The sequence below is a fragment of the Drosophila miranda genome, chromosome 4 (assembly GCF_003369915.1).
Source record: "Drosophila miranda strain MSH22 chromosome 4, D.miranda_PacBio2.1, whole genome shotgun sequence".
In the NCBI taxonomy this organism is placed as follows: Eukaryota; Metazoa; Arthropoda; class Insecta; order Diptera; family Drosophilidae; genus Drosophila; species Drosophila miranda.
The window spans coordinates 7,827,617-7,853,965 of record NC_046677.1 but is presented as its reverse complement, the minus strand read 5'-3'; the positions used below and the strand labels follow the sequence as shown (position 1 = coordinate 7,853,965).

The 26,349-nt window shown below is 43.0% G+C and overlaps 1 protein-coding gene across 2 annotated transcripts; it reads right to left on the bottom strand.

The window, feature by feature from the left end:
- On the bottom strand, positions 1–26,299 carry LOC108162548 (protein numb). 2 transcript variants are annotated; one of them, XM_033393297.1, is made up of 4 exons: positions 25,624–26,299; positions 17,065–17,100; positions 3,234–3,482; positions 1–3,147 (listed from the first exon to the last, which is right to left on the bottom strand). In XM_033393297.1, exons 3-4 carry the CDS (start codon positions 3,438–3,440, stop codon positions 1,801–1,803), a joined length of 1,554 nt encoding a protein of 517 aa, XP_033249188.1. In that variant the 5' UTR covers positions 3,441–3,482; positions 17,065–17,100; positions 25,624–26,299; the 3' UTR covers positions 1–1,800. The 2 variants fall into 2 exon arrangements, with proteins under 2 accessions (XP_033249188.1, XP_017152822.1); XM_017297333.2 differs by lacking the exons at positions 17,065–17,100; positions 25,624–26,299 and adding exons at positions 3,639–4,027; positions 14,126–14,751.
- Positions 26,300–26,349: the final 50 nt, after the last annotated feature.

Genomic DNA, 26,349 nt, shown 5'->3' with positions numbered 1-26,349 from the left:
TGCAATAACGATTTCGTGTCCTGTATTTCAATACTCTCTTGTTCGATACAATTGTCGTACAAAACGGATAAACATAAACACAATATCTCAGATACTATGTGCCATTTGATAATAATTTGGTTTTTATTTGTTAGTTAGGTATTTTATGCGTATGTGTGCATTGTCAATTTTCACTAAACGTCAAACGAAACGATATGCATTTCCTATATACTCGTACTCGTATGAGATAATATTGTATATGTATTCATGTATTTAATAGGTTTTTTTTGGGGGGTCTTTCATTGTAAAATGTTCAATTTTTATTCCACTTTGGAGCCTTCTTGATTTTTGCTTAATTTAAAGAGACATTTTTGTCAATTTTTAGATAGATTTTCTTTCGATTAAAGTCTTCAAACGGTGCCCTTAAACAGTGTAAATATATATAGAAAAGTTCTGTGTCGAAATGATGAAACAATGGAAACCATATTCAAAAGAAGCCGCGGTGACATTTTTTGCAAGGCAAATGAAATGAAAATGTAAATAGTTGTTTCGATTCGAATCTTTGATTTAATACTATGTACAGATACAATAGATCTCTATCTCCATCTCCACTGATATATCTATATAGGAACGATACACTCCAGGGGTCGATGGATCGTTTCTGATAATGGAGCTCTTGGATTCCCTCTAAATTTGTTGTATGGATGATGAGTCTATCTAAGGCTTGAACTAGTTTTCGAGGATAGTTATATCCAACATTTAGTAACATTTTGGTGCATTTCATTATACGATTTTAATGGAATTACTTCGTCGAAATAAGAGTAATATTAAAACACAAAAATCACATTTCACATGAAGCACACACGCACACAAATCGAATGTATTTTTTCGCTTTGTCTTTTACATATACATACATATGTATCTTCTAAAATTATTGTATATTTTTGTTTATATATATTTTTGCATATTTATTTATTTATCATAGTATTTTCATTAGTAGAATTTTGTTTAGCTGCTTGATTTATTTTGTATCCGTTTAAATAACTTGAAGTTTTTCTCGTTTTGTTTTTTTTTACGTTTGTTCGTTAAATTATATTTATAATTTAAGTATAATACATTTTGTACAGATTTAAAAATTAGGCTAAATTATAAAACAATGTGAAATTCCGCACACACGTGACAAATTCATTAAAATAATAATAATAAGACGAGTGTTTCCTATATAGCAGATATAGCTTTATATATATATATTATGCTTAGAGTGGGATTGATTGGAAGGGATATTACCAAAGTATAATACAGATTCTGTAGGAGAGTGTAAAAGGATTGAGTGCTGCTGCTTAGTGCTGGTCCTTATTCTTCTCTTTCGTTTTGTGGGTAACTTGGTAGCTTGGTCAATTGTTGGTTGGGTTCTGGCCTAAAGAACAAGACCTAAAGTTAGTGCTAAGAGTGGGGCTTATAGATAGATCTACAGATCTCGCTCGCTCTCTCTCTCTCTCTCTCTCTCTCTCTCTCTCTCTCTCTCTCTCTCTCTATCTCTCTCTCTAACGTATCTTTTAGTCTATAAGCAGTTTAAGTGGGGAATGGATTCTTGTATGCGTATCTTTCTATATTTCAACATTGGTTATGTCTGCGTTAAGTATCTGCGTATCTTCTGTGATAACCATCCATCCATCCTGCATCCTTTATCCCGTGTGCTTGGCCGACTGCTCTGCTCCTCCACTACTCCCCTCTGTGTTTTTTTCAAGTGAACCACACTTTGACCCCCTCGTGATCCTGTGATCCTGCGATCCTGTGATCCTCTGATCCTCTGATCCCCCTCTACAGCTGCACCTGGAATGTCTGCGCCGGCGCCTTGGGCGGAGAGATGAACGGATTGGTGCTGTGCCTGGTATGCATTGGCGAGCGTGAAGTCCCACCAGCCACTGGCATATCCGGCGAAAGTTTCTTGGCCGCCGCCACATTGGCCGCCCACTCAGCATCGAAGGGATCCTCGGGTCCGCCTCCGCCTCCTCCACCTCCAGCGGCCAGCGTCTGAGCGCGTCCGACATTGGCCAGGTAGGTGGGCCTCTTGGGTGGTGCTGCCGGTGCCGCTGGCGATGTACTACGCACCACCTGTCCCAGCCATTGATCGGCGTTGGGCAGCTCCGCGGCAGCAGCAGCCGGGTCCGCACTCTGCTCCGATCGCGTGGGCGACTGCGAGGAGAGCGACTGATAAGTGGGCGTGGTGCTTACCACGCGGGGCGTCACCTGCGCCGTGGGAGCGGCACTGTATGAGATTTCTCGGACCTGCTCGTGCTTCTCGGCCGCAATGATGTTCTGGTTGACGCTGCGGTTGTTGTTGAAGTTCAGGTCGTCCCCGGCCGCGGCGGCCAGCATGGCGTCCGTTTGGGTCAGCAGCGAGAGACCCTGGCTGAGCTCCTGGCACAGCTGACTCACGGAATCTCCGGCGGACTTCGCCGGCGAGACCTCGGCAATGGGGGAGACACTGCGGAGGGGCGTGTGCAACGACGGATTGCCGGCAGCGGCGGCCAGGAAGGCCTTCTGGCGATCGGCGTTGGACGGAAGATCGTTGACGCGCAGCGACATCTGGCGCTTGAACGGCGACTGGCTGCCGATGGTGCTCAAGCGGAAGGATCCCTGACGCTCCAGCATGTTGGGCGTGGCATGGGGTCGCTCGATGGCGAACGGATTGAACGGCTTGACGGTGGCTGCTGGCGGCCCCATCACCGGAGCGGACATCGGCCCGTCCACGCTCCTCTCGTTGGTCCCCACAGTGGCCATGGCCAGGCGCTCGGTCAGCGTCTGCTGCCGGAAGGAGCCAGTCCTCGTGAACGTCGAGTTCTTCGTGTCGAAGGTCATCGTGACGCCGCACTCCTTGTCCCTGCGCTGCTTCCGCTCCAGGCACACGGCAAAGGCGCAGCCCACCGCATGCGAGAGACGCTCTCCGGAGTCCTTGCACGCAAGGAACCCGTGACACATCCACCGTCGCGTGGTTCCATCACGACAGATGTAACTGAAGCCGCGCTCGTGATTGCGATCTGGGGCACAGAAGCTGACCTTCTCGATGGTCTGGTCCACAATCAGGCCCTTGGTCTCGTCATCCACCACACGCAGGCCATCGCCACTGACATGAAGGAGTCCACGGACAGGACGACGGCGAGATTGCTGGAGGGAAAAGGATAATTAATGGGGGTTTCCAGTGGAAGATAGTGTGTGTTTCAAAGGAGATGTCAACCATTTCAAAAACTTACCCTCAACACCTTTAGGGCCTCCTCGCAGACCTGCATGCCGCGCGACTCGAAGACCTCCACACAACCGAGATATTTCACCGAGAAGGAGCAGGTGGCCGATCGGACAGCCTCCTCGTCGGCCTGCCACTGATGCGGCTTCGAGGATTCGGGGACGCGATCCTTGCGCCGACGAAACGAGTCGCGAAAAGAGCGACGCAGACGATCCATTTTCTTTGGGGATTTTTTACTAAACCGAAAGGAGGCGGATTTCTATACAGAACAAGGGAACAGAATGGGTGAATAAATTAATACAAAACAGATACAAAATGCACAAAAAAGAGCACAAAACAGAGAGACAGAGATCGAGACAAGTGCAACCCCGAGAGGTGGGCAGAGAGAGAGGGGGGGAGGAGGGTAGGAACCTACCCCATTTTTAACATCACCGAATTTTCCGCGTGTGAAGCCGCGCTCCAGTGGTTCGTGCGTGTGTGACGATGAGTTTCCCATGGCTTTTGCCTGCTGTCTCTTTCGGTCTTTCCTTTAAGCGTATATCCTTCACACTCGCACACTCACACACACCAAGGTCTCGGGACTCGGATCTCGAGGCGTGAGTAAATTCTGTGGAATAACCGTTACGAGCTTCCGTTCGAGAGCAGAAAGCGTTGCCAGATGGCAGAGTACTTTTCGTTTGTTCTTTTTGTTGGATTCGTTTATATTTATTGATTTATTTATTGGATCGTTTGAGTTTGTTCATTGAATTTGCGTTATGCTTTTTGATTAGTTCGATTATTGATTCAATTAAATTGATGGACGATCTGGAAGTAAAGTGTGTAGAAGAGTGTGTAGTTTTCTGGTCTGGGCTGGAATGACGGTGGAACTCTTTATCTGCTTTGACGTTTTCAATGACTCGCATGACCCTCTCCGTACTCTAAGTATTCACCCGCTCTATCAACAATTGACACATGAAAGCACTTTGGGGCTACAGCTTATCGTAAATGGAACATTGATTCGCATTCAACGCCCCCCATTAGCCAGATCAGCTGTGCTCTGGCAGGGAGTATTACGAGTCCTCCAACCCATCAACCAACCTTCACGCATTTACTGCAACTACAACTAAAAGTCAGGAGAGAACTCAGAGAGAACGACCTCCGTCTGTCGGTTGGCGGTTGGATGTCGTGTCTCACGTAATTGTTTGCCCAGAGATATAATATACTGTTCTTTTTAATATATTTCACTTTTATTTGCTTTTGGGAGGGCTCTATGGGGGCTTTTGTTTTCCCAGCGATGCGGCGACAGCTTTCTGACATTTTTGTGACTTTATCACATGCCTCATATTGCGGTAAACGCGCTGCCTGATAACTGTAGTATCAGTATCAGTAACAGTATCTTAAGAAATAGAAATCACAACAGAATTGTGTAGATTTTCCTTTTGAATAATGCGCTTTTTGACTTGACTTTTGAGTGATTTCTACTAAATTTTAGTTCGTATTTTTGTATAGCAAAAACAATCAACATTCTATTCAGAACAGCAATTGTCTGTTTGTGTTTTTGTTAAATAAGTCCAAGATAAACTTAAAAAGTTAAACAATGTTATTATCTAATATTTAAATGAAATAAATAAGGCTTAATCTTTCCGTTTGTTTGTCCTTCTGTCTGAAGATCTTTCTGTTGGGACCTGAAGACCCGAAGACCTGAACTTTTCATTCCCTGCATTTCCACGGAGCTTTCCCATTAGCCAGGCCATGCTAATTGGCCAGAAACACAAACAGTGTTTCCTAATTGAGCTTATAGCTTACTATTTACTATTTACGGTTTACTGTTTACTGTTTACCCAACTTATCCAAGATGTTCGTGTTCGAACGTTTTCCGAATTCCATTGCAACTTTGGGGCGACTTTCTTCTTGTGGCAGGGCTGAAAACCAGTTCTCCCAACAATTTTATTTACTTAAAAATGGCCCGAAGTTTGGTTCTTGTCGGTTCTTTGGTGACCACAAGGGCAATCCCACAATTTGTTGGCTTTGGCTCTGGTTTTTCTCCGTTCATTAGAAGGCGTTCGACAGAAGGGCGTTGACTCTTTTGGGGGCATGGGATGCTGTTTGACTGCATTTTTCCCCACAGCACAGAGATGGCTAATCTCTCGAAAGAAAAAGGCTATAAACGATTTTCAAAGTGGGTCAGAGATGCTTTAGTGGCCAAAGAGTGGGCAGACATGTTTTGGAGAGTAAAATAAATTATTTAGGGTTCAATTTGGTTGAAGAACTGCAGGACCTTTTGCCATGGATATGTAGAAAAACCAATAAAAAAAAACTCCAGAATTTCTGCTAATTTAGAAACCCATTTAAAAAAGCTAATAAACCCAAGGAATTACCTCGTGTAAATATTCGTAAAGACCATAAAAAAACTTGAGTCGAAACTTTCAGATACTTCGATGATTCATGGCCCAAAGAGCGGGAGAGATGAAAAGTGATAGCAAAAGGCCCCAACTAAAAGCCAAATCACGCACTAAAATGAGGCATGATTTCATAAATGACAACAACAATCGATCGGTGTATCAGAGGGGGGCGGGAGGCGGGAGGCAGTGCGTGGTTTTGGGGCAACACCAACAACAACCGGAAGGGTTCATTCAACCAATAAGCCAGACCGACAGAAACCGAAACAGGTTCTCTCTACAGCCATAAAAAATCTCGCTACGGTACGTGGTGTTTGCCCAAGAATATCAGACAGCACAGCACAGAGATCCCCAACTGCAGTTTATACTCTGATAAAACGAACGAAAAGAAATATAATAATCATATGAAATATGGAAGGGAAGATATGTACAATGTCTACGCCTTTTATCAGTGTTTATATTTATTTTTCGCTGCGTGCGTGCGTGGGTGGGGGATTAATTTCCATGATTTAAGCAGGTTAAACAAATCAAATCGATTAGCGGATGGCCTGTGTTTAAAGAGGGTTCTGTTTAGGGGTTCTTGATTGGGTCTTTGAATGATGATCATTCGCTCGGTCACAAATGAAACAAGTCTGCGCCCCTCATTGACCTTTAAGAGAGTGTCTACCGCCCACTAATTAATTCATTAACTCTTTGAGTTTTATGCTCAGTGGACCACAGACACCACACTACACCACACCATCCATAAATCATTGGATCATCATGCCTGGTTTCCCTCTATAGGGTGTTGTTCGTTGTGGAATGAATAGAGAGAGGGAGAGAGAGAGACTGCTGAAAAATGTCGTGACATGTTTTTAATTTAGCATTAAACAATTAACCCTGGAAACAAGCGCAGTCAATGACACTTTTATACATCGGTACACGATGTACACATATCTTCTATATACATATATCTATCTATCTGTATATTCGAGTAATTTGTATTGCATAACCACAATCAAGCTTCAATCGTGGAGTGGGTGGCACAGAGAACGAACGCCCATCGCCCCCCCAAAGTAATTAATTTTTGTTTTTTGCCCTCAAAAGGCCAACGACACTTGTTGCACATTGCACAGAGAAAGAGAGAGAGTGATAGAGAATTTTGATTGCAGTGGGAGGCGTAGGTGGGTGGGGGGAAAATTGTCACCTAGGAAATCCCATTAGAAAAGTTTCCCCACAACCCACCCATCTAGCCTGGCTCTCAATCCTTTATTGTGCCATATTTCTATGGCCAAATGTAGGCTGTCCTGAGAGGTGTGTGGGTGGGCAATTGTTATGCAGAAAGATTAAATGGAAATCACGTACGAAGGGGGCCAGGGACGAGATGAGCCTGTGCCCTGGGAGTGTAATGGGATTTTGCCAGTGCAAAAAATTGGATTTTCAAATGGCAAAATATGGGATATTGTGCAAGCTCGGAAATTGCAGACTGCAAATGTTGAAAGGGAAAGGAAACCTATCTTCAAAGGGGTCTACCCTTTCTCATATTGTGTTCTTTGTTCTAGAAATTCCAAGAGAACAATGGAAACGCAATTCATTTGGTTGGAAATCTGTGCTTTCGCTAGCTTTAGGTTCTGTAATCTCTTCCCACTCTAAAGAGGGCCTATGGACTCCCTCTTGGCTTACCCTGCTCTTAAGATACTTGTAGTTCTTCCTTCACCTTTAACCCCCAACAAATACCTACACATGTACATGTCTCAGTGTCAAAACTTGCACTTGAAAATGCATTTTCACACGCTCCTCTTCTGTTGGTCAGAAACCGAAAGGATACACATCCTATGGCTTCCTTTTCTGTCGCTCTCTCTTTAGTTTTTTTCTTCATTTTTTTTTGCCAGTACATGATATAAAATTATAATTATTCCCGCCAAACGACGCTACTGTCTGGGGCACACAGAAGGCACAGGGGCACAAGGGTACAAGGGGCAAGGGCATGGAACCACCACCGAACCCACAGCAGAGCTGCCACTCGTCCTGTGAGGGTTTCCCTCGCTCTACTGCTACGGAATTTATAATTCTTTATGCTCTTCCTCCTTCTAGCCTTCTGCTGCAGTGTCGGTGGTCGTGGGAATTTTTTATTTTTTTTCTCTCTTTCTGTTTTGTAAAATATAGTACATTTTGGAATATCATAAGCCAACGTTTTGTGTGTCTGCTGTGAGGATATTCAGTGAAGCAATTAAAAGGCTCTCTCTCTCTCTCTCTTTCTCTCTCTCTCCTTCTCCTGTAAGCGACGCGGCTGTGTGTTTATTTCATTTTTTTATGGCCAGTGGGAGAGAACTGTGCTCCCATGATAATGACTTCAATTAGGGGACATAATGAAGGTGCAATGAGGCATGAGACCCAAAGGATTTTCTAAGGATTTAAGAGAGGGAATTACTTGGGGAATTATGAGTGGCAGCCCCCCTTAAACATTTCCCTTCATATTCTTTATATTTCTTATCCATTCACGTACTTCTTAATTCCCCCAAAAAAAAAAATAAATTAGATAACCTTTTCCGTTCAAACACTGAACTTTTGGCAAACAAACGACGAAAATTTGTCGCAAGATATGCAATAAATTCCAAGCTTATGCGTAAATCCTTCTGCAAATAATTAATAATCCCATAGGGGAGGAAGTGCTCAAGAAAGGTAGGTGGTGGGTGGTTCTTTTGGAAGCCAAACATATGCACGAAAAAGTCGTAAAGAAAAGCTACGTTTCATCATAAATCAAAACAGAAGAAACCGCAAGGCAGGGCTCTACCTCCCTCTTCTGCTCCACCAATCTGTTGGCACTCTTCCTGAGGTTTTTGCTGGTTTTTGGTTCCTCCTCTCTTTCTCTATTTGCAAAGAAATTGCAGCAAGAGCCGAAAAAAAAGATTAAATGTAAATAAAAGCGATAATAACAAAAAATCTTACAGCAACGTCTCTTAAGACGCCGAAGAATGGAGGGCTTCAGGGTAACCCTCGAGAGGGGAGGGTAGACATGAGACATGCGAATTTTTTATCTTGTGACGCACTAAAATCCGTTCATTCGATAGAAAAGGGTAGGAAAATGTTTGCCAAAAAAAAAAAGAAGAAGGAGAAGAAGAAGTTTCTTTCTTGGGATGAAAGGATCCTTTTGATCTTGAAAGAATCCCTCTCTCAGCCGAGAGGTTACTCATGCATGGATATGGGATTGGGATTGGGACTGGGATGGATGCTTAGATATTTCACACGCTGACCCAAAATGCACCCTTAACTAACGAGGAGAATGCGAAGGGGAATGGAGAGTGTGAGGAGGGAGGTAGGGAATTCCTATGCACCCATGTCCTCCTATGCAGGCGGAGAGTCCCGTCCTAATTGCCATCCGAGAGGGGAGGGAATGTGCATTACTCGTACGAGTATTGTTGAAAAAGTGTGCATAATTATTGGGCTGTCAATTTGGGCGGTGATCTGACCATTATATTCATAGGAATACCTGGTGCTATATGGGAATACATAGCCAAAGGTAAGAGAGCGGGGGGTTGGGGTGGGAATGAGTGTGAGAAAAAAGAAGAGAAGAGCGGCGGTAGGGCATGTCTAGGGGATGCTCGGGAGATGCAACTGTCTAGAAAAGATGCGGTATTCAAAATCAGTTAAGAAATGTCGGTAGGATCTCAAGATCGAACAAAGTAAAAGAAGAGATTGGAGCGTCTGTAGATGGGTCGAAGTTTTACCTACTTTCATTTCATGGGAAAATTAATTTTGGAATTAAATAGTACCTAAAGATGGGTGACATTTTCCCACCAAGGTTATAGAAAAGTTTGTGAAAAGTATAGCTAAAATTTCTCTGAAAATTGCTCCTAGGTACAGTTAGAACAAAAGACAAACCTTTGGGAGCTAATAAACCAATAAATTTTGTTATAAACACATCCCTAGCTGGATCTCAACCACATCCCTTTCCTTTCCCCAAAAAAACAACAAGAAAACACTTGAAAGAAACCTCAAAAACGAACCGAACGGAAGTTGAAAAAGGAGTCACAAAACGCATGAAAACAAAATAATAAACGCATGGAACGCGTGTAGAAACAAGAGAAACGCACACAGACATTCTTTATATGTATGTATATATCATGGATTCTAGAGGTAATCGTATAAGTGGTAGTAGAACACCATCCTGTCGTCGACACACACACACGAGACATGCAAACGGCATGAAAGGAAACTCAATTTTCAGCGGGTTTCTGGTTCTGTATATTTTTCGAAAATGGTTTGCATCTGTCGTTTGAATGGATGCCGGCTGCCAAACAACCAGCCAGCCAGCCAGCCAGCCAGCAGTTGTTGTTGTTGTTCTGCTAGCCCCTACCCCTGCCAAAGGACATATGTTCCACTGCTGCACGTGGCTAAGGAGCAGGACCAGGACTCTCTGTTCGAATCGGAGTCGGAGTTGGAGGAGGAGGTCCTCGAGCCTTGTTAAGTGTGGAACCGTCTGCCGTCTGCTGCTGCCTCCATCCACAACAAAAGTCACTTGGATTTGCCACGATTTTCAGGTAGAAAAAAAAGAAGAAGGAACCTTTTTGTGGTTCGTGTCTGATCCTTTGTTTGTTTTCGAAGCAGATGCAAACCAAATTAGGTATCGATCTCAGAGGAAGTTCTCTCTTTAGCTCTCTACAAATGTATTTTTTTGTATTTTTTTTGGTATTTTTTGCGAATTATGCAAATGAATTGTTATAACTCACAGAGCTCCATGCGCTCCATGGCATACATAACGAACGAATATTATCAAATATTTTTCACTGCCAGAAGAGTGGGGAAGTGGGGAACCTGTTTCTTCTTCAAAGAACAAGTTTTCTCGAGTGTTAAAGCTTTTAATTCATGCAAAATTCAATTGAAAGACAAACAAGAAGAAAATTGGAAAGGAAAAACAAGAAAAAAACACAAAAAGAAAAAGAAAATCACATAATACATTATTCATAATGGATTCATGATAAGAGTTCTGACATTCCTTGCAGTCGCGGAGCATATTCTGGGAAATGCACAAGAAAACTTACAAGTTTTTTATTGTGATTTATTCGAGAAATATACACACGTTCATATAAGATTATTCCAAGAGATATTCTTGGACTTTAATTGAGGATTGGAGCCACTTTTATCCAAGATTTTCTATTGCATTTTCCAAGAGATCTTCACGGAATCCTCATGTAACCAAAGTACACAAAATGTTAGATATATTTCCCCTTGAGACGTGGATAAACACGGCCTTAGTTGAAGGTTTCTTTGGGTTTTTTCCTAGTATAATAGTTTGATAAGAAATCAAAAGTCCAGAGAGACAGCAGATACCTTTGTTTGTCGACAAAGTTGTCTGGAAAGCTACGTGACATCAACAGAGAATGGGACTAAGTTTTTGAATGCTTACGTCTGAAGTTCAGATAGTTATCTAACCGATTTATAGCTATAAAGGTCATCACTGGGTTCGAGAACGTGTGGTCAACGAAGCTTAACAAATTCTCTAACTAAGGTCTCTCTCTCTCTCCCCACTCTGCGTTCTCTGCTCTGATTGTCATAGTTAATCGTTGGGTTTTTTGATAGAAAATTGGGCGAATGGCGGGTACTCGCAAATCAATTTAATGGCCCACAAAACTGTAACAAAGTTACGTTTTCTCTTCATGACAGTTTTCCGTTGTACTGTTTATTTGACACAAATAAACATTTTCCCCACGCCCCCACACACATTTTCCACACATTCGATGGAACAGAACAGCTGTGAATGTTGGCCAATTGCTGTGGCAATTTCCGGGGTGCCAGCGCCCGAAAGTAGACTGCAAATACTGGTGGGGAAATAATCGATACACAGAACTAAATATACAGCGAATATACATATTCAGGAAGCCCTTGCAGTGTACGTGCGGAGGGGGCACACAAGTAACAAGTTACATGGCGCAGAATGCCCCTACTTTCCTCTCAGGAGGGCTGGGGGGGCGGGGGCAAATGTGAACAGGTGTGGCAAGTGTTTGCCCAAAGAAGTGGCTCCACTCTTCTACTCGAATAGAGCCCCCAATCAGCCATGGAAACAGCTATAATGATGATGATATCAGAGCTGAATAGAAAAAGCCATTAGGGGGGACCCCTTTTATAGAAATGTGTAGGGAATACAGACTCCGAATGGTGAAAGTTTCGAGGCATAAATCCCCACTGGAAAGCCTTTCTTTAAAGAATATCCAAGAAAATCAATAAATAATCTTCTTATTTCATGCCTAAAACCACTGACAGAACGGAAATTGAAGTCCATCTTCAGTGCAGGTAAAATTCAGAGGAATAAAAACCTGCTTTACTACTCGTACATGCCCTTTGACATTCACGTTGTTCTTCTGCGGCTTTTATGGCTCTGTACTCCACACTCTGTGATGGCCAACTCAAGGCCAAGTTATTACCATTTTGCCTGCGTGTTGGGCATGGCAAACTTTTTGGCATTAATATGAAATGTACAAGAGGCACTAGAGGAGGGGTCTTGGGGCATGAAAAAGGCTCTGGCTAACTATTGACAGAGAGGCCAGCCACGAAAGGTGTCAAGAATGATGAAAAAGTTAATAGAACTTTGCCAAGTCCTTTACTTAAGTCAATTGCTGTTTACAGCCGAGTTTCCAAAGGGGAGATCTCTTTTCATGTCTTGATGGGGCACATCATCATTAAATACAGGATTTTCTATGGGAAATCTGCTTACTAATCGCAGACTTAATGGCAAAACGTTTACGTCGCATAATTATCCAATTTTTGTTGCATTTGTAATTTCCTTTTTGCTGCCTTAGAAGCAGAATGAATCCATGGAATAGATGCCCGGCCCCAACGGATGCGGGATGCAGAGCCCCCAGACGCGTTGCCAAGTTAATGGCCAAGACGTTGCAGCAGTTGCACGAGCCAACAATGACTTGGACTTGGAGCTGGTCTTGGACTTGTTCCCGTGTTCTTGAGTTGAGTGGCTCTGCCGCTGCCTCCTCCCCACTGGTTAATCATCTGCGTGGCTGCATAAAAATAGAAAGGAAATTCCATGAAATTAAAGTTTTATGCAGCCACAGCCACAGCAGCAGATCTCTTTCTCTCTGTCTCGTATACCTCTCTGCTGTTTGTTGAACTTGTATCTTGAGGATGGGTGGAAGGATGAGATGGAGCTGAAGCTCGGGTCGGTCGGGTTTTAGCCAACAGCTTAGCGAAAGCCGCTCAGTGGAGTCCGAAGCCGAGCCAGAGAGTCCGCGAGTCTCAAAGAATGCAGTCAGTCGCTTTGGCATAATCGAAAGGCATGTGAGAAAATGTTGGTGGAGTGTGGAGTGGCCACTGAAGAACCGGTTGCCCCAACCATCTATCCTCCTCTCTCTGCTGCTGCTGCTGGTGCTGCACCCAACCCATAAAGCATTATGTTCTTACTTTTTTGCCTCTTGTCTTGTTACCAGTTTTTCTCTCTCTTTTTTCTCTCTTCTGTGGAATGTTTCTGAATAGCTTTTTTTCTGCTGTTTTGTGTGAAGTTTTTTATGAACTGAAGACGAGATTTATTTCATGTGTAATCAGGGAAAACCTTTGGATCTCTTCGGTTGTCTATCTCTGAGATCTGGCAGAACACTGGCATTTTTTCCTTTTGTGTGGGGCTTTCGCTTTGGGGCCAAAGTTTGCATTTAATTACAATGTAATTATAATTTATTTTCACCCACTCTCGCCCGACTCGAGCGTTTGTTCTCACTCTTCTTGGCCAATTCATTACTCATTTCAATGGGAAATTGTTCCACCCTGTTTTCCCCATTTGTTTTCCCTCGTAATTTATGCAGTTGACAGTCGAAACAATTTTCCACAAAGTATACATTAAAATAAATTACGTTTTTATCAAATACAAAAAAGAAAGGAGATAAAGAAACAAAGTTATCTCCAATGAAAGTATTTGATAGGGTATTATATTTTGCATTTGTTTATCCATTTATTTTTCAACCTCGAGGCTCTCCCTATTGTTTATTATATTGTTTATCCTATTGAAAACCTCGGTTTTAGTCATGCAAAAATTAATGATTCATCATCACAGTCGTGAGAGAGAGAGGGAGAGAGATCAGTCAGTCGGAACTGTAGATGGACTTTCCTCCGCTCATTTGATATAGAAACAACCTGCTAATTGCATCCCCACTCCCGAATTGCCAGTTTCAAAGTGCAAATTACCCAATATTCCATTCCATATTGGAATATCATTCGTTGGCTAATTAATGGGGATCCTAATAATGATATTCCCATTAAGATGTGGTAGTTTCTGTAAAGACAAAGACACCTGTGAACATACAGATCTAGATCTGTGTTGCGTTTAAACAGCTGAAGAAATGTGTAAATATTTCCTGCAAGTCTTTGAAAACGTCAAAAGCCTAAACAGAAAGTTGTACAAAAATTCGAAATATTTATTTTGTGTTTTTGCAAAATGTCAAAGCAACAACAAAATCTTTATGCAAATTTTATTTCACACAAAAAACTCGTTTTACAAGAGGTTGCTTCTGTTGTTGTTTCTGCGTTTTTGTGATTAAAAATTTACCATTTACGTATATATGGGTTGTGGTTGAGGTTGGATCGGAGACTGGGTTATTGTTGTATATCCAAGAGTTCTGTTGTTCAGTTTTTGTTTTGCTCACATATGCACATATGTACATATATATATTTATACTCGTAACACAGTCGATTCGTATAATATATGCCGCACAGTCGTATTGAATGATAAATCCGGTTTCGGCCTTATATAACTTGTATTTTTGTCGCTTTTTTGAGTGGATATTTTTTTTGCAAACGTTTCTTAAATAAATTTCTGTGCACTCATAAAGGCGTTGGATTCCAAGAAAACACTCCACAAATACACCAACAACAACACGGTACGGAATGTGGGGGAAAACCGAGCAAAAAACGATAAATACCGATTATCGACTCCCCCAGAAGACGCTCCCTGACTAAACCTGGACCGAATCTATGGATGGATGGATTGAATGGTGGAATCTCTGGTCTGAGATCTGGCCAAGCACTCGAGACTAACTAACAAATAACTGTGGTTCGCGACCCCCCCTTCACGCGCACATCGAAGCTTGAGAGACTGCGGAACGGAACGGAACGACACGTTTGTCCGGGGCAACGGTTTTTGAGAAACAGCGGCGGCTCAAATTGCTCTACTGTACAGGCGAACGAGACGCGGTGGATAGAGCGGCCAAAGAGCGACAGAAGAGAGCCGAACGAGCGACAGCTGTTGCAGGGGGGTTGTATCTGTGTGCGTGTTCGTGCCTGTCTTATTTACTACCAACAACGGTGACGGCAATGATAAAACTGCGACACGCAGGGGCGTAGATGAAGAGAGGGGATGCACGAATCTGAGTCCAAAAAGAGCGTTAGGTATTCTCTGATAAATAATGGTGATAAGATGGATGGATTCCCTCTTTGTGGCGATCTTAACTACACCCATGGCCATGGCCGTGTGTGCAACAGCGTTGGTTTTTGTAGTAGAACGAGGCAAAAGAGCGACCACTAAACGAGGGGTAGGTAGAATCCCAGATGCGCTGCTTCCGAAGATCTCCGGCTTGGATATCGGATAATCACTAGGTGGGATATGCGGTTAAGCAGTTCTTGGAAAACATGGCATCAGGTCTGGAATTCCGCAGAAAAGACCAGCGAAATATTTAATCTGTTTGCTGCAACAATTAGTAAGCCAGAGATCTAATATGATCCAGGATTACGACTGTGTAACCCATGTACCCCATGCACGCGATTGTAGAGCACCGGAAACCAGTTGTTGGTTCCTGAGTTCTGCAGCTGCCAGTTTTTTTTTTTTTTTTTTGTTTTTTCATCCAAAGGGAGCGTGTGCTGTGGAAGTGATTGTGGACTCAAGAGAGTGACGCGCCGCCGCGCCAAAGAGAGTTATGGCGACTCCAAGTAGTGGATCGTAAGATGGTTATGAAATGTCAGGGAAACAAAGAATGTCACACAAAAAACTAGGAAAAACTGTTTAACTAAACAATAATCAATGTTCGGGTAATCATTGAATTGAACTTATCTATACGTATAAGTGGCCCAACCTAAATTCCGTGACAACAATGCCAATGATCGATGGTATCGGTCGACAGAGAGAGAGAGAGGGAGAGAGCGAAAGAAGCACGAGTGAAAGAGACAAGGTCGTTATTTGCTCAAAGAGCGCGGCTTAAGAGAAACCTAGATAAAAAAAGAGAACCAACGCAGAGCTAGATACATTTCCTAAGCGTGTGTGCGTGTGTGTGAGAGATTAAAGAGGGAGAAGAGAATAACATTGGAACGTGCGAAAAATTGCAATGCAACGAATCTGGAGAGCCAGGTAGACCCAAGAAAGTCAGGTAAAAACGCATATAAATAATGCTACCAAGAATATTTAGAGCAGAGCAGAGCAGAGGGTATAAAATGAATACATACATATATATGTACGAGTATATAAGCATTTATGTACTCAAAGTCGTATACTATTATCATTTCAAATGAAACAACAAATTTCTGCAAAGGTTGCAAAAAAAAGAAATAGAAAGAACTGGATACCATATCGCAGACACACCCACTGCCACTGCAGGTACTCCCACAGCACTGCTTTCTTCAATGAACAGACAAAAGATAAAACCCAGACAAAGCCGCAAAACGGCAAACGGAAAGTGGAGATTGCAGATTGAAGAATGGGCCAACGCCAATGGGAGAGTGGGAGACTGGGTGACTGGGAGGAGAAATCAATGTCAGAATGGGGCTGGGCTGGGCTGGGCTGGAGGTAAAGCCGCACAACCGCATGTGCAACCTAATCAAAAATTCAATCAAAATGCGGCTAAATGCAAACATCACTGAGCGGTTTACAGCACAGTCACTCATAGAGAAACATGTGTGTCGGTCGTCGCCCCGACCCGAGGTGGGGGAGGCGGTGGCGGAGGCCTGCCGTGGCATTAGTAATCCCACCCGAATCAATCCAAACAAACTCAATCCCCGGACAGTAATTGTTATTAAGGAGGCAATGCAATTATTATTGTCGGATAAATTGTTTGGGAATCTCGAATGGGAAGACAGGGAAATTACCAAATCAATTGTACTTTTGGTAATTGAAAAACCATTTAGATACAAATTGGTAGGAATTATTTGTTATTTTAATTGGATTTTATTCATTTTTATGTGCGTTTATAATTTTGTCCTTGATTTCCTTGTAATGGTAAATATTTTTTTTTGCGATTGATGGTCGTTTAATTTCTTTATTATCGTTTTATTACGGCGATCCTTTAGTACTTTGAGGGAAATTATATTGGCATTTCTGTTGATTCGTTGATTTCATTCATGTAAATTTATTAGTGATTCATTTAGGAACAATTTTCAATAATTATTTCCTAGATTTACGGCTGTTTTAGGGAATTATTATTATTTTTCTTTATTCCTGTAAATTCTTGCACTTGTTTCGATCTCTTTTAAATAGGTTTAAGAAAACGTCTAAAGACTTACCTTAAAATTGTTGTAATTTGTGTGTGCCTTGTAATGCTGGAATAAAGTTAAGAAACATCAAAAATTAGTTAAAAATACACAATAATTAAGAGCTTTGCTCAAAGCCAACTCAAATGTCGGTTAAAAATTCAAACACCAGTTTTCTAAGAGCTGGCAATGCCTAGGGCCCAAGATGCTCTTAACAAGAACTTAAGAGCTTGCTCTCTTGTGTTTACACACACACACATAAAAAATAAGGGGCAATGTCAGTGACGGCGGTTACAAAAAAATTCCCACAGTCATTAGGGTCATGTCTCCTCGCGCGAATATTTTGTCTCGTGTTCACAATTTGTTTTTTTTTACATATTTATGTACACACATACAAACGTACGAGTATGTGCATCTGTGTGTGGGATTTACGAGCTGCAAAGAAACATACATATGTATGCTAGGAGGCCTCTGGAGGCATCGCTTGAGTGGGTTCTTGAGACGGACGTCTGAATGAAAAAGCTCGAGTGGTTTTTTGAGGGCTTTCTTGCGAGCTTTGCCAAGCAGGTGGCAGAGCTTTATCCCAAGCCAAGCTTAAGCTGTGCTTGCGGTTGAATGAACTTTGGCTTTTGGAGAATATCGTATCGAAACAGTGAGAGAAATGAGGGGTTAAATGATCAATGGAGGGAATTTTCCATTCGAACTCTATTCCCAGCTTTAATTGATGTTTATTTTTCATCCTAATTACTATTTATTTTGCTTCCAAAGATTTATGTTTATCTAATCTTCCAACAAAAAATTAGTGGTCGCATCATCCTTCATTCTTTATCAATTTTGTCTCCCGCAGGAGGTACCGCCGTTTTTTTATATTTTTTTATAGGGGTTGTACGTCCTTCGACGACACATTTCACACCCAAGCAATTAGCCAAGGGTTGCACACGCCCTTCGCCCTTCGCCTTTCCATCTTTCCATCCGCCACCCCGTTGCACGCCTCCTCCTGCCTCTCTCTGCCTCTTCTCATCAGGCATGAACACATTTTCAAGTGTCCCTGGGATAAGGTTGCAAATGCAATTAAAAAGCATTTATCGGATTAGAGGCAATATAAAAAAGGAGATTGCTCTAAAAAAAATAAATACCAGCATTATCTGATATGCCAGCCAGGGAGGGGCAGCGGCAAGGCTACGTGGCATGGAGCGTGTGAACCGACACACAATTTTATTGGAATTTAATTTGATTATGCTCCTGAAACTAGGACAAAACTGAATTACAGAGGAATGTCTGTGCCCCCAGGAAAATGGGAATATTCCAAGGAAAAAACTTGGATTTTATTGGAAATTTCCCGGGTCCACAAGTTTTCAATTAGTTAAAGCCTTTGGGCTCTTCTGTTAATTATTAAATTTTCAACGATTTATATTTGAAATTTACTCACATTTTAAACCCCACTGTTGAAACTTTCGCCAATTATAGTTTTTTCTGCAAAAAAGAGAACTTTTACGAGTAGCTTATGGATCCATCAATCCATATTGGCCATCACCATAAATATCTCAATTATGGCTCACTCTTTCTCTCCCTCTACGTGGGCCAAGCATTTGGCATCCAATTTGTTTGCGCATCATCAGCTTTGTGGCTGCCACACTCCGCTTACTCCGCTTACTCCGCTCTCCTCTCCTGCTCCACGGTCTGTATCCCCCTCGAACACAAATGGCACCTAAAATGTGTAATGCAATTCCATTTTACAACATTTCTTCATCAGCAGCAACAGCACTACTCCTACTAGTACGCCCCCGTCCTTTTCCATTTAGTTGAATTGTGCTTCTGTTGCAGCTGCAGCATGGCCATTGGCGGAGTCATAGTCATGTGCCGGCAATTGGGACCGACTCCAGAGGATGGCCCAGAACCCCAGACCCCCAGACCCCAGATACAGACACAGATACAGCTACAGAACGTGCCCGCTAAAGTTCTTTTTGCCCTCTCTGTTTCGTTCGGAGATGCTAAAATTGCATTAATGCAATCATTTTTTTTTCTTCTTTCAGTTTTCTCTTTTCTCTCACTTTTTTCACTACATTTCCCTGGATGGGGATGGGCGAAAAAAGTGCCAAGCAAATGTCAAATGGTGGGTATTTTAAGAATGGAGAACAGAATTCCAAAGAAGGAAAGAGACTTTAAGTGATTTGAAAGTACTTTCTGATGAAAGAAATCTGATATAGAAACGATTTTAAAAGAACTGGAAAGATTTGATCTGTTACTTCAGGAGTTTTACAAGAAACTTGCTCATTATTTCTTCAGAAATGATACCCGATTTGATTGGTTCTATATATATTCCTAATTTAATGATTATTTTTTCCTAAATATCTCAATTATTGAACCTCTATTAATGTCTCTCATCCTACAGAGCCTTTTCTTCATTAATTATCTCTAGAATTGCCTCCAAATTCCATGTACTTTTTTGTGGGTTTTCCTTTCATTTCCTGGAGAGAAGAGACTGCATTACAATTCATTTAATTGGTAATAAAATTAATTAGCTTATCCTTTGTTTCTGTTTACATACGCGATAAATTTACACTCTACCATGGACAGACGTCTATGGGGGGCTGTGGGTTGCGGGGAGGGGCGGATAGTGTTATAGGTGGGGCTAGTGGCATGCCCCACAAGTGAATCAATAAAGAAAATAGTAACCGACTTAAGGCGCGGCACAGTGTTGATTGGTCTTCTTAGTGCGTTCCGCTGTTCTGTTCTGTCTGTCTGTCTGTCTGTCGGCGGGGCATGCCACAAGATTAATGATGGCCATAAAGGCGCCCAAAAACCACAGACAACCACCCACCCACAGCAGGCAGCAATCGTGGCAGCAATTGTTAATCTTCCTGCCAGTTAAAGCCATAAACCAAAAAAGCGTCAGACACTCAATGAGGCGGCTCTTCGTTCTCTTCTAACTCTTCTTGTGTGCCCCAAGCTGTGCATGGCTGTGGCTGAGGCTGCGACTTCCACTCTTCTCCATCTCTGGGCTTCGACCACGCCAAAAGTCATTTCCTTTGCCAACGCAAAATACTCGTATCATCATCATCCGCATCCACATCCACATCCACAGCCGCTGCCGTTGCCGTTGCCACAGCCACATCTACGAGTACTTTTGATTGTACTTATAGTTGTAGTTGTGTGTGTGTATGCTTTCTGGTTCTCGTTCTGTTTTATTGTGGTTGCACTTGAGGTGCTTCTTCTGCCTCTGACACTGCCACACCTTGCCACCTTCTGGAAGGTGGGATAAGAATAATAATAATAAAAGTACGAATAATGAAAGCCGGATGTCCATTAAAGTTCTTCTCTCTCTTTTTTTTTGGTTGTTGTTGTTGTTGTTGTGCTGTATCTTGTAGTTTGATTGCTTTGCCATCGGATATGTAGGTAGATACAAGTGGGTGTTGCACCTCTTGTCTGCAGAGAGGAGGGGGGTAAACTCTTGATTGGTTTGGAAGTTGTTTGCCTCAAGGATACACAGGATACACATAAACTGGAAATTGATTGCACAGCCAAAAAGTTGCTAAAACTTGAAGCGAAAGCATGAAATCGGTTTTTGAATGGGGAAATCTTTTGGGGGCGATGGATATTACTTAAGTAAATTTGAGTTTAAAAGAGATACCCCCTACCACCAAGAAGGGGATACGAGCTTTAAAAAACTCCAATAAACACTCGAAACGAAGAAACTTTTTCAATCAGAAAATATCTGCTAATCCTCCTTTCTCGTCTTAAGACACCACAACCCTATTAAAAAGAGTTGCCATGAATCACCACAGCCCTATTAAACAGGGTTGCCACCAGCGCACACACACACAGAGAGAGAAAGCCCAAACCAGGACGTATACAAATTATTTCGCACGCCCACGATACGGATACGGCTACGGATACGGAGATTCTTGGAAATTCCCACGGGAACTGCGGACAGAACACGCGGCGTCACGTTCCACGTCTCCTTCCGTTTTCTCTGGCGCTCTGTTTCCTTCTCGCTCTTTCTCAGGAGTGGGGGTAGAGAATGGGAAAAGCTGTTCTCAGCATTTTGCACTTGTAGCTCTCGGATATAAAGAGCGACGCTTAAGGATAATGTGCCACACGCTCGTGGGCGACGGCGGCCTACAAATGCCAGGGAGTGTCCTTGTTCTCGTTCTTGTTAATACCCCTGCCACCAAGCGATTGGGGGTGCGGCAGCGGCAGGAAATCATGCAAAAACGTGCCGCACACGAGCCCGTTCACCGTTCAAGAAAATGAAGGAAAACTTTCGTGCGCGTTCGTGCCTGATGTTGACAGTTCTCGTTCTAATTGGTTCTTGGGTTTTCGGGATTTTGGTTTTGTTCGTTTAGCAGGCAACAACCCCATCAATCTGTCTCTAAGCCGCCGACCACTGACCCGCCGACCGCCGACTGACATATTAATTGTTTCATAAAGCATAAACACCAGTCAGCAGCAGCAGCAGCAGCACCATCCCTGATGCAAATTTCCCTGGGAAACCGCTTGACCTAAGCCTCTGCCGACGACTCAAGTGTCTGCGTGGCATTATCCTAGCTCATCCTTTGCGCTTCGTTGCTTCTCCGTCGGGATGTTCTCTGCTGCTAAATTGCTCATTATCCGGCTCACGTAGTTGGGGCAAGCAGGAACGGAACGGTGCTGCTTCCTTGGATGCAGAACGTGAGAAAAACAGAAACTGTTTTGACTTTCGAACCGAAGTTTTGACGTAGGTCGTGGTCTCCAGAGGGTTTAAAGGGGAAAACTGAGGTGTTCTAAGGGATGTTCAATACTTGCCACACAAAACCCTTCACTCAATAAAAGTTCTCTCAAGTTTTTGACACTTGACGTAGGTCGGGAATGCAAACAAATATTGCACTTAAGAAGATAGAAAACCCTTCAATATCCTTCAATCAGTTGAAGTTATTTCCTCCAAAGAAAAGGCAGTTCTTAAGTTCTTGATGGCCATCATCATTAGGCCTTAATTGATAAATTGTTCAGCTGATATCACAATTTAATTATCACACTTTAATTGCTTCAGCCCCCCCCCCCCCCCCCCCCCCCCCCCCCCCCCCCCCCCCCCCCCCCCCTCCAGCAGTCACTCTACTCCTTCCTCCTTCCATCTCTGGGAACAGCCCAGCCTTCAATCAAATTAAAGTTAATTTTTCATGCTCTACTAAAAGTTATGCACACTTTACGTTTGTCACACAGAGAGTGGGGGTGGGGGGTGGGAGTGTAAAGATACATATATGTATATATATTGTGGAAACGATTACCCATCTCCATCTCCAGAACGAGAACCAGAGCCCATTGGCAGTCCCAGTTCCAGTGCTGCTGTCGTGCTGCTTGGCTGCTCATTTATGACCATAGAGCACAAGAGCAGAATGTACAAGTACGTGTAAGTACGTATCTCGTGGATACACAGCGCTACACGCACGCACTCACAGAATGCAATTGCTGGAGGAGGCAGAAACAGAGTCGGAGATAGACCAGCCCCCAACAGACCCAAGAGCGTAGTCGTTGTTCATTCAAGGCTCTCCTCCGTGTGGTGTGGCTGCAACTTTAAGTCACCTTCGTTGTCGTTGTCGTCGTCGTCGTCGTTTGATGCTTCAGTGAGCTGCAACAGCCATCGCTTCCCATTTCTTTCATTCACGTTCACGGAGAATGTACACGGGGGCTAGATTGCAGTTCATTGTGCTGTATGCAACACGGGGGCTACCTTTCAGCCACTGGACAGGGCACTGATTTCTGATATTGTTCTGATGCTTAAGGCGGGGGGGCTGCCCCGAGGGTCAGCGTACGGTCATGCTTGGAAAGAAGCTAATTAAAGTTAAGGGAAAGGTAAAGATAGAGTTTCCGCCTAAAGGAACCCAGGCAGTGCTACGACATGATTTGTGGAAGAGTTTTCATGCTAAAAATGGGTAAATATACATTTCCTGTGGTAGAATGGTTTGAGACAGAATACTACTATATACATAGATGCTCAGAAGCGAGCTTACCAGCACTGCATTGCAATTTTCCAAAACTAAAATTGTTCAAACGCTTTTCTCTTTGCCCAACACACATAATTAGTGTTACATCACTAATAAAAGAGTTTACCAACACTGGCCATATCAATTTTCCAACACTACTACTTTTTTAAAAGGCTATTATTATTCGGATATATGTACAATTTCAAAAGCTTTCGCTCTCTTAACCCACCTTCAAGCACTTTCAGAAATGGAAGTCGCCAATTCTCCACCACCCACTGCTATGAGACAACCTCCGCTGGCGAAGCTCCAAGGGCAACAGATGACATTACATTATCCTTTCCTGACATTTGCCATCATGCCTTCGGGCCTTCGCGGCTCTGCATTTCTCGAGTGACATTTGCCATTCGGATGGGAGTGGTGTCATGGATGGAGACGCATCTGTAATATGCACATAATGCGCACGCATCAAATGTATCTCTGTATCTGGCAGATGCCATTAGATTTATGAGCATGCCTCGTGACAATGAAGCGACGGAACCGTCGTCGAAATCTTGATAAATTCCCAGACAAACAGTCGCAGCCCCAAGCGTGGCTTTCGGGCCACCCACACACCTCGCATATGATTTCTGTTTTAGGGTTTCAGTTTCCCTCTGCTTTCAGTGTTTTTCCTACTGCTTTCAGTGATTTTCCCCCTGCTTTCAGGTTTATTGTTATCAAAAACATTTGATAGGTTCCATTTTGTGAGTGGGTTGTGACTTGTGCGATGATAAGAAAGCTTTTAGAGTGTGTTTTCAATATTTGAAAGCTGTTTCCGGTTGGATGTGTGGATGTGTTAAGGCCAAAGTACTACCTTTTCTACACTGCCTCTATTCCCAACCGATCCCCAGCTCTGCCCAAAGTCTCAATTGAAAATATTATGCAAATGGTAGTTCCCCTCTATACCGTTCCTGTACCCTACCCTACCCTACCCTACCCCAATCTTATTCCAGTTTTCCCCTCCCAAAACGACAGACGGAGAATAATTCATTGCGCGGCAGACGCCCTCGACAATTTGCCATCCTCTAAATTATATTTGACATTTAATAATAAATGTTGATTGTGCACTTCTTACCCTCTCTGTTTCTCCACCCACATAGTTTTTGTTCTTCATATTTATGGCGATTCTGGCTTGATTTTCGACTCTTATTTTTTTTTTGGCTGCCATTTGTCATTTATTATTTATTATATCGTGAAGACATTCCAGTTTTTAGCGCCTTAATTAGCAGATTTCTTTTCTTTTTGTGTGGCAACAAGTTCTAATTTACACGCTCTTTCATGGTTCAATTAACATTTTCGAGTGCAAGTCATTGGCCAGGCCATATGGTAATACATATTCATACACATGCACGGGAAGGTCATTGAATCGTGTCCATTGAAAGGCTTTGCTTTTCGAAAGTAAGCTGAATTAAACGCACATAAACCAGGTTATTGAATGACTTAGAAGCCGCTTTTCGGTGTTCTGTTACCAACCGCCGAACCACTGCCGACAGCAGGGACTAACGGGGGCTTAATATATATTATTATGATTAATCATCGGGGCCCCACAAATACTTGAAGCAACACAAAATAGATTCGCTTTGGTTTCCACGCCCTCGGGTCAAAGTCAAAGCAAAATATATGGCAACAACAAAATAAAGTAATATTTTCAGGCGTTTTTCGGTTTGATTCTTTTTTCTTCAAAGCCAAAAAAAGCAGCTTCAAGGCAATTAATGATTGTATTTCTTTGGGTTATTCATATTCTAAGTGTGGGCATTGCCAAATATGGAAAAATTCAACTGGAAATATGAAATGGCAATGAAAACCGGAACGAATTTACGAATAAACCAAAACGAGCGCGTGCCATCGGCAGCAACAACAAAGTCAAAAAACGGAGTGTCAAAGAGGAGATCCGATCCGATCCGATCACAATAATGCAAGAGGTCCAACGTACACAAACATCGGGCGAAAGAAAGGGAAGCAACAAAAACGAAATTGAAAGCTAGGGTCGGGAAGATCGACAATTGGATGCCCTGCTTGGAAAGGAATATGAATGGAAGAGTAGAAAACTAAGAGATGGCGATGAAATAAGCTAAGGGTGGCCCTTTCCTTAGTAGATGCCGCTCCTCCCTCCCTTTATGCTTATGCCCAATCCCAACTAGAACAAAATATACCCTAAACTGAAGTAAGTAGGGCATCAGATCGCGACCATATGGCGCTGGGTCGTTGGCGTCGCCTTGGCAATGTGACAAAATGCAAATGCGTTGAATCGTCGTCGTCACCGTCGAAGCGACTTTGGCTTTGGCTCGGCTCAGCACGCGCTCCCCCTCCCTTCTGCCAGGCTAACAGTAAGCTGCCAGAGCTGCATAAAAACTGTTCTTTTTTTTTGCTCTTGATTAAATGCACACATGAACATGCCCACATGCACACACAAACACGCAAGCAAAAAATATACACAGGAGGAAAATTGCAGGAAAAAAAGAGCGCCAGAAGAAAATCAATAATTTGATGTTTTGTTTTGTGCCACCAAAAATTATGTGCCCCACAAAGGGGAGTCCGGAGGCGGTACTAAAACTGGAGCACACTGTTTGTGCTTTCGGGCTGGAACGGGACTCACCTGTGATTGAATTTCGCCTCTGCTTAGGGAATATCTCTTTTGTGAAGTGAAGTTTTAAAGTTGAAGTGGAGTTTTGGGGTCAGCGTTTTTTTTTTGTTTTGTTTTTTTTTGTACACACACACGCCACAACACAAGCTTTAAGGCAATTTAAAAATATTTTTTATGCCGAAACGAAATACGAAAAAACTACAAGTACAAAAGGCAAATAAACTCCAACTCCGGGGCGACTCTCGGAGAGTGATTACACAACGCCAACAAAATACAAAAACTTCACGAGCCGAAGTTTTCTTTTCTTTTATTTGGGGGGGAAACCAGCGCCACGCAAAGGCAACGGAGTGGAGGGGGCTTTAACTTTGATTTTTGGGCTGCTGCTCTCCAGGCCTGAGGCACGGCTCACATGGTTTATTTTAGTATTAATTAGAATATTTGTTGGTGTTTGCAGCCGGAGTTTTGCCAGAGATTTACAGCAAGCGCAAATGGCCAACACGCACACACGCTACCACACACACAAACACACACACAGACACGCTGGTTCCGCCAAGCGATGGAGAGCGAGAGAGATCGAAGCGACTCGACGTGGAGCACAGCGCACCAGCAACTGGAGCTACGACTACGACGCCAGCCGAGACCGAATATTGGGGAACCGAGGAAACGCAGTCGACCTCGACGCCTGGCGTTCGTTTGGAGCCCGCAACGGAGAGGGAGAGATAGAGACTCAGAGTGAGA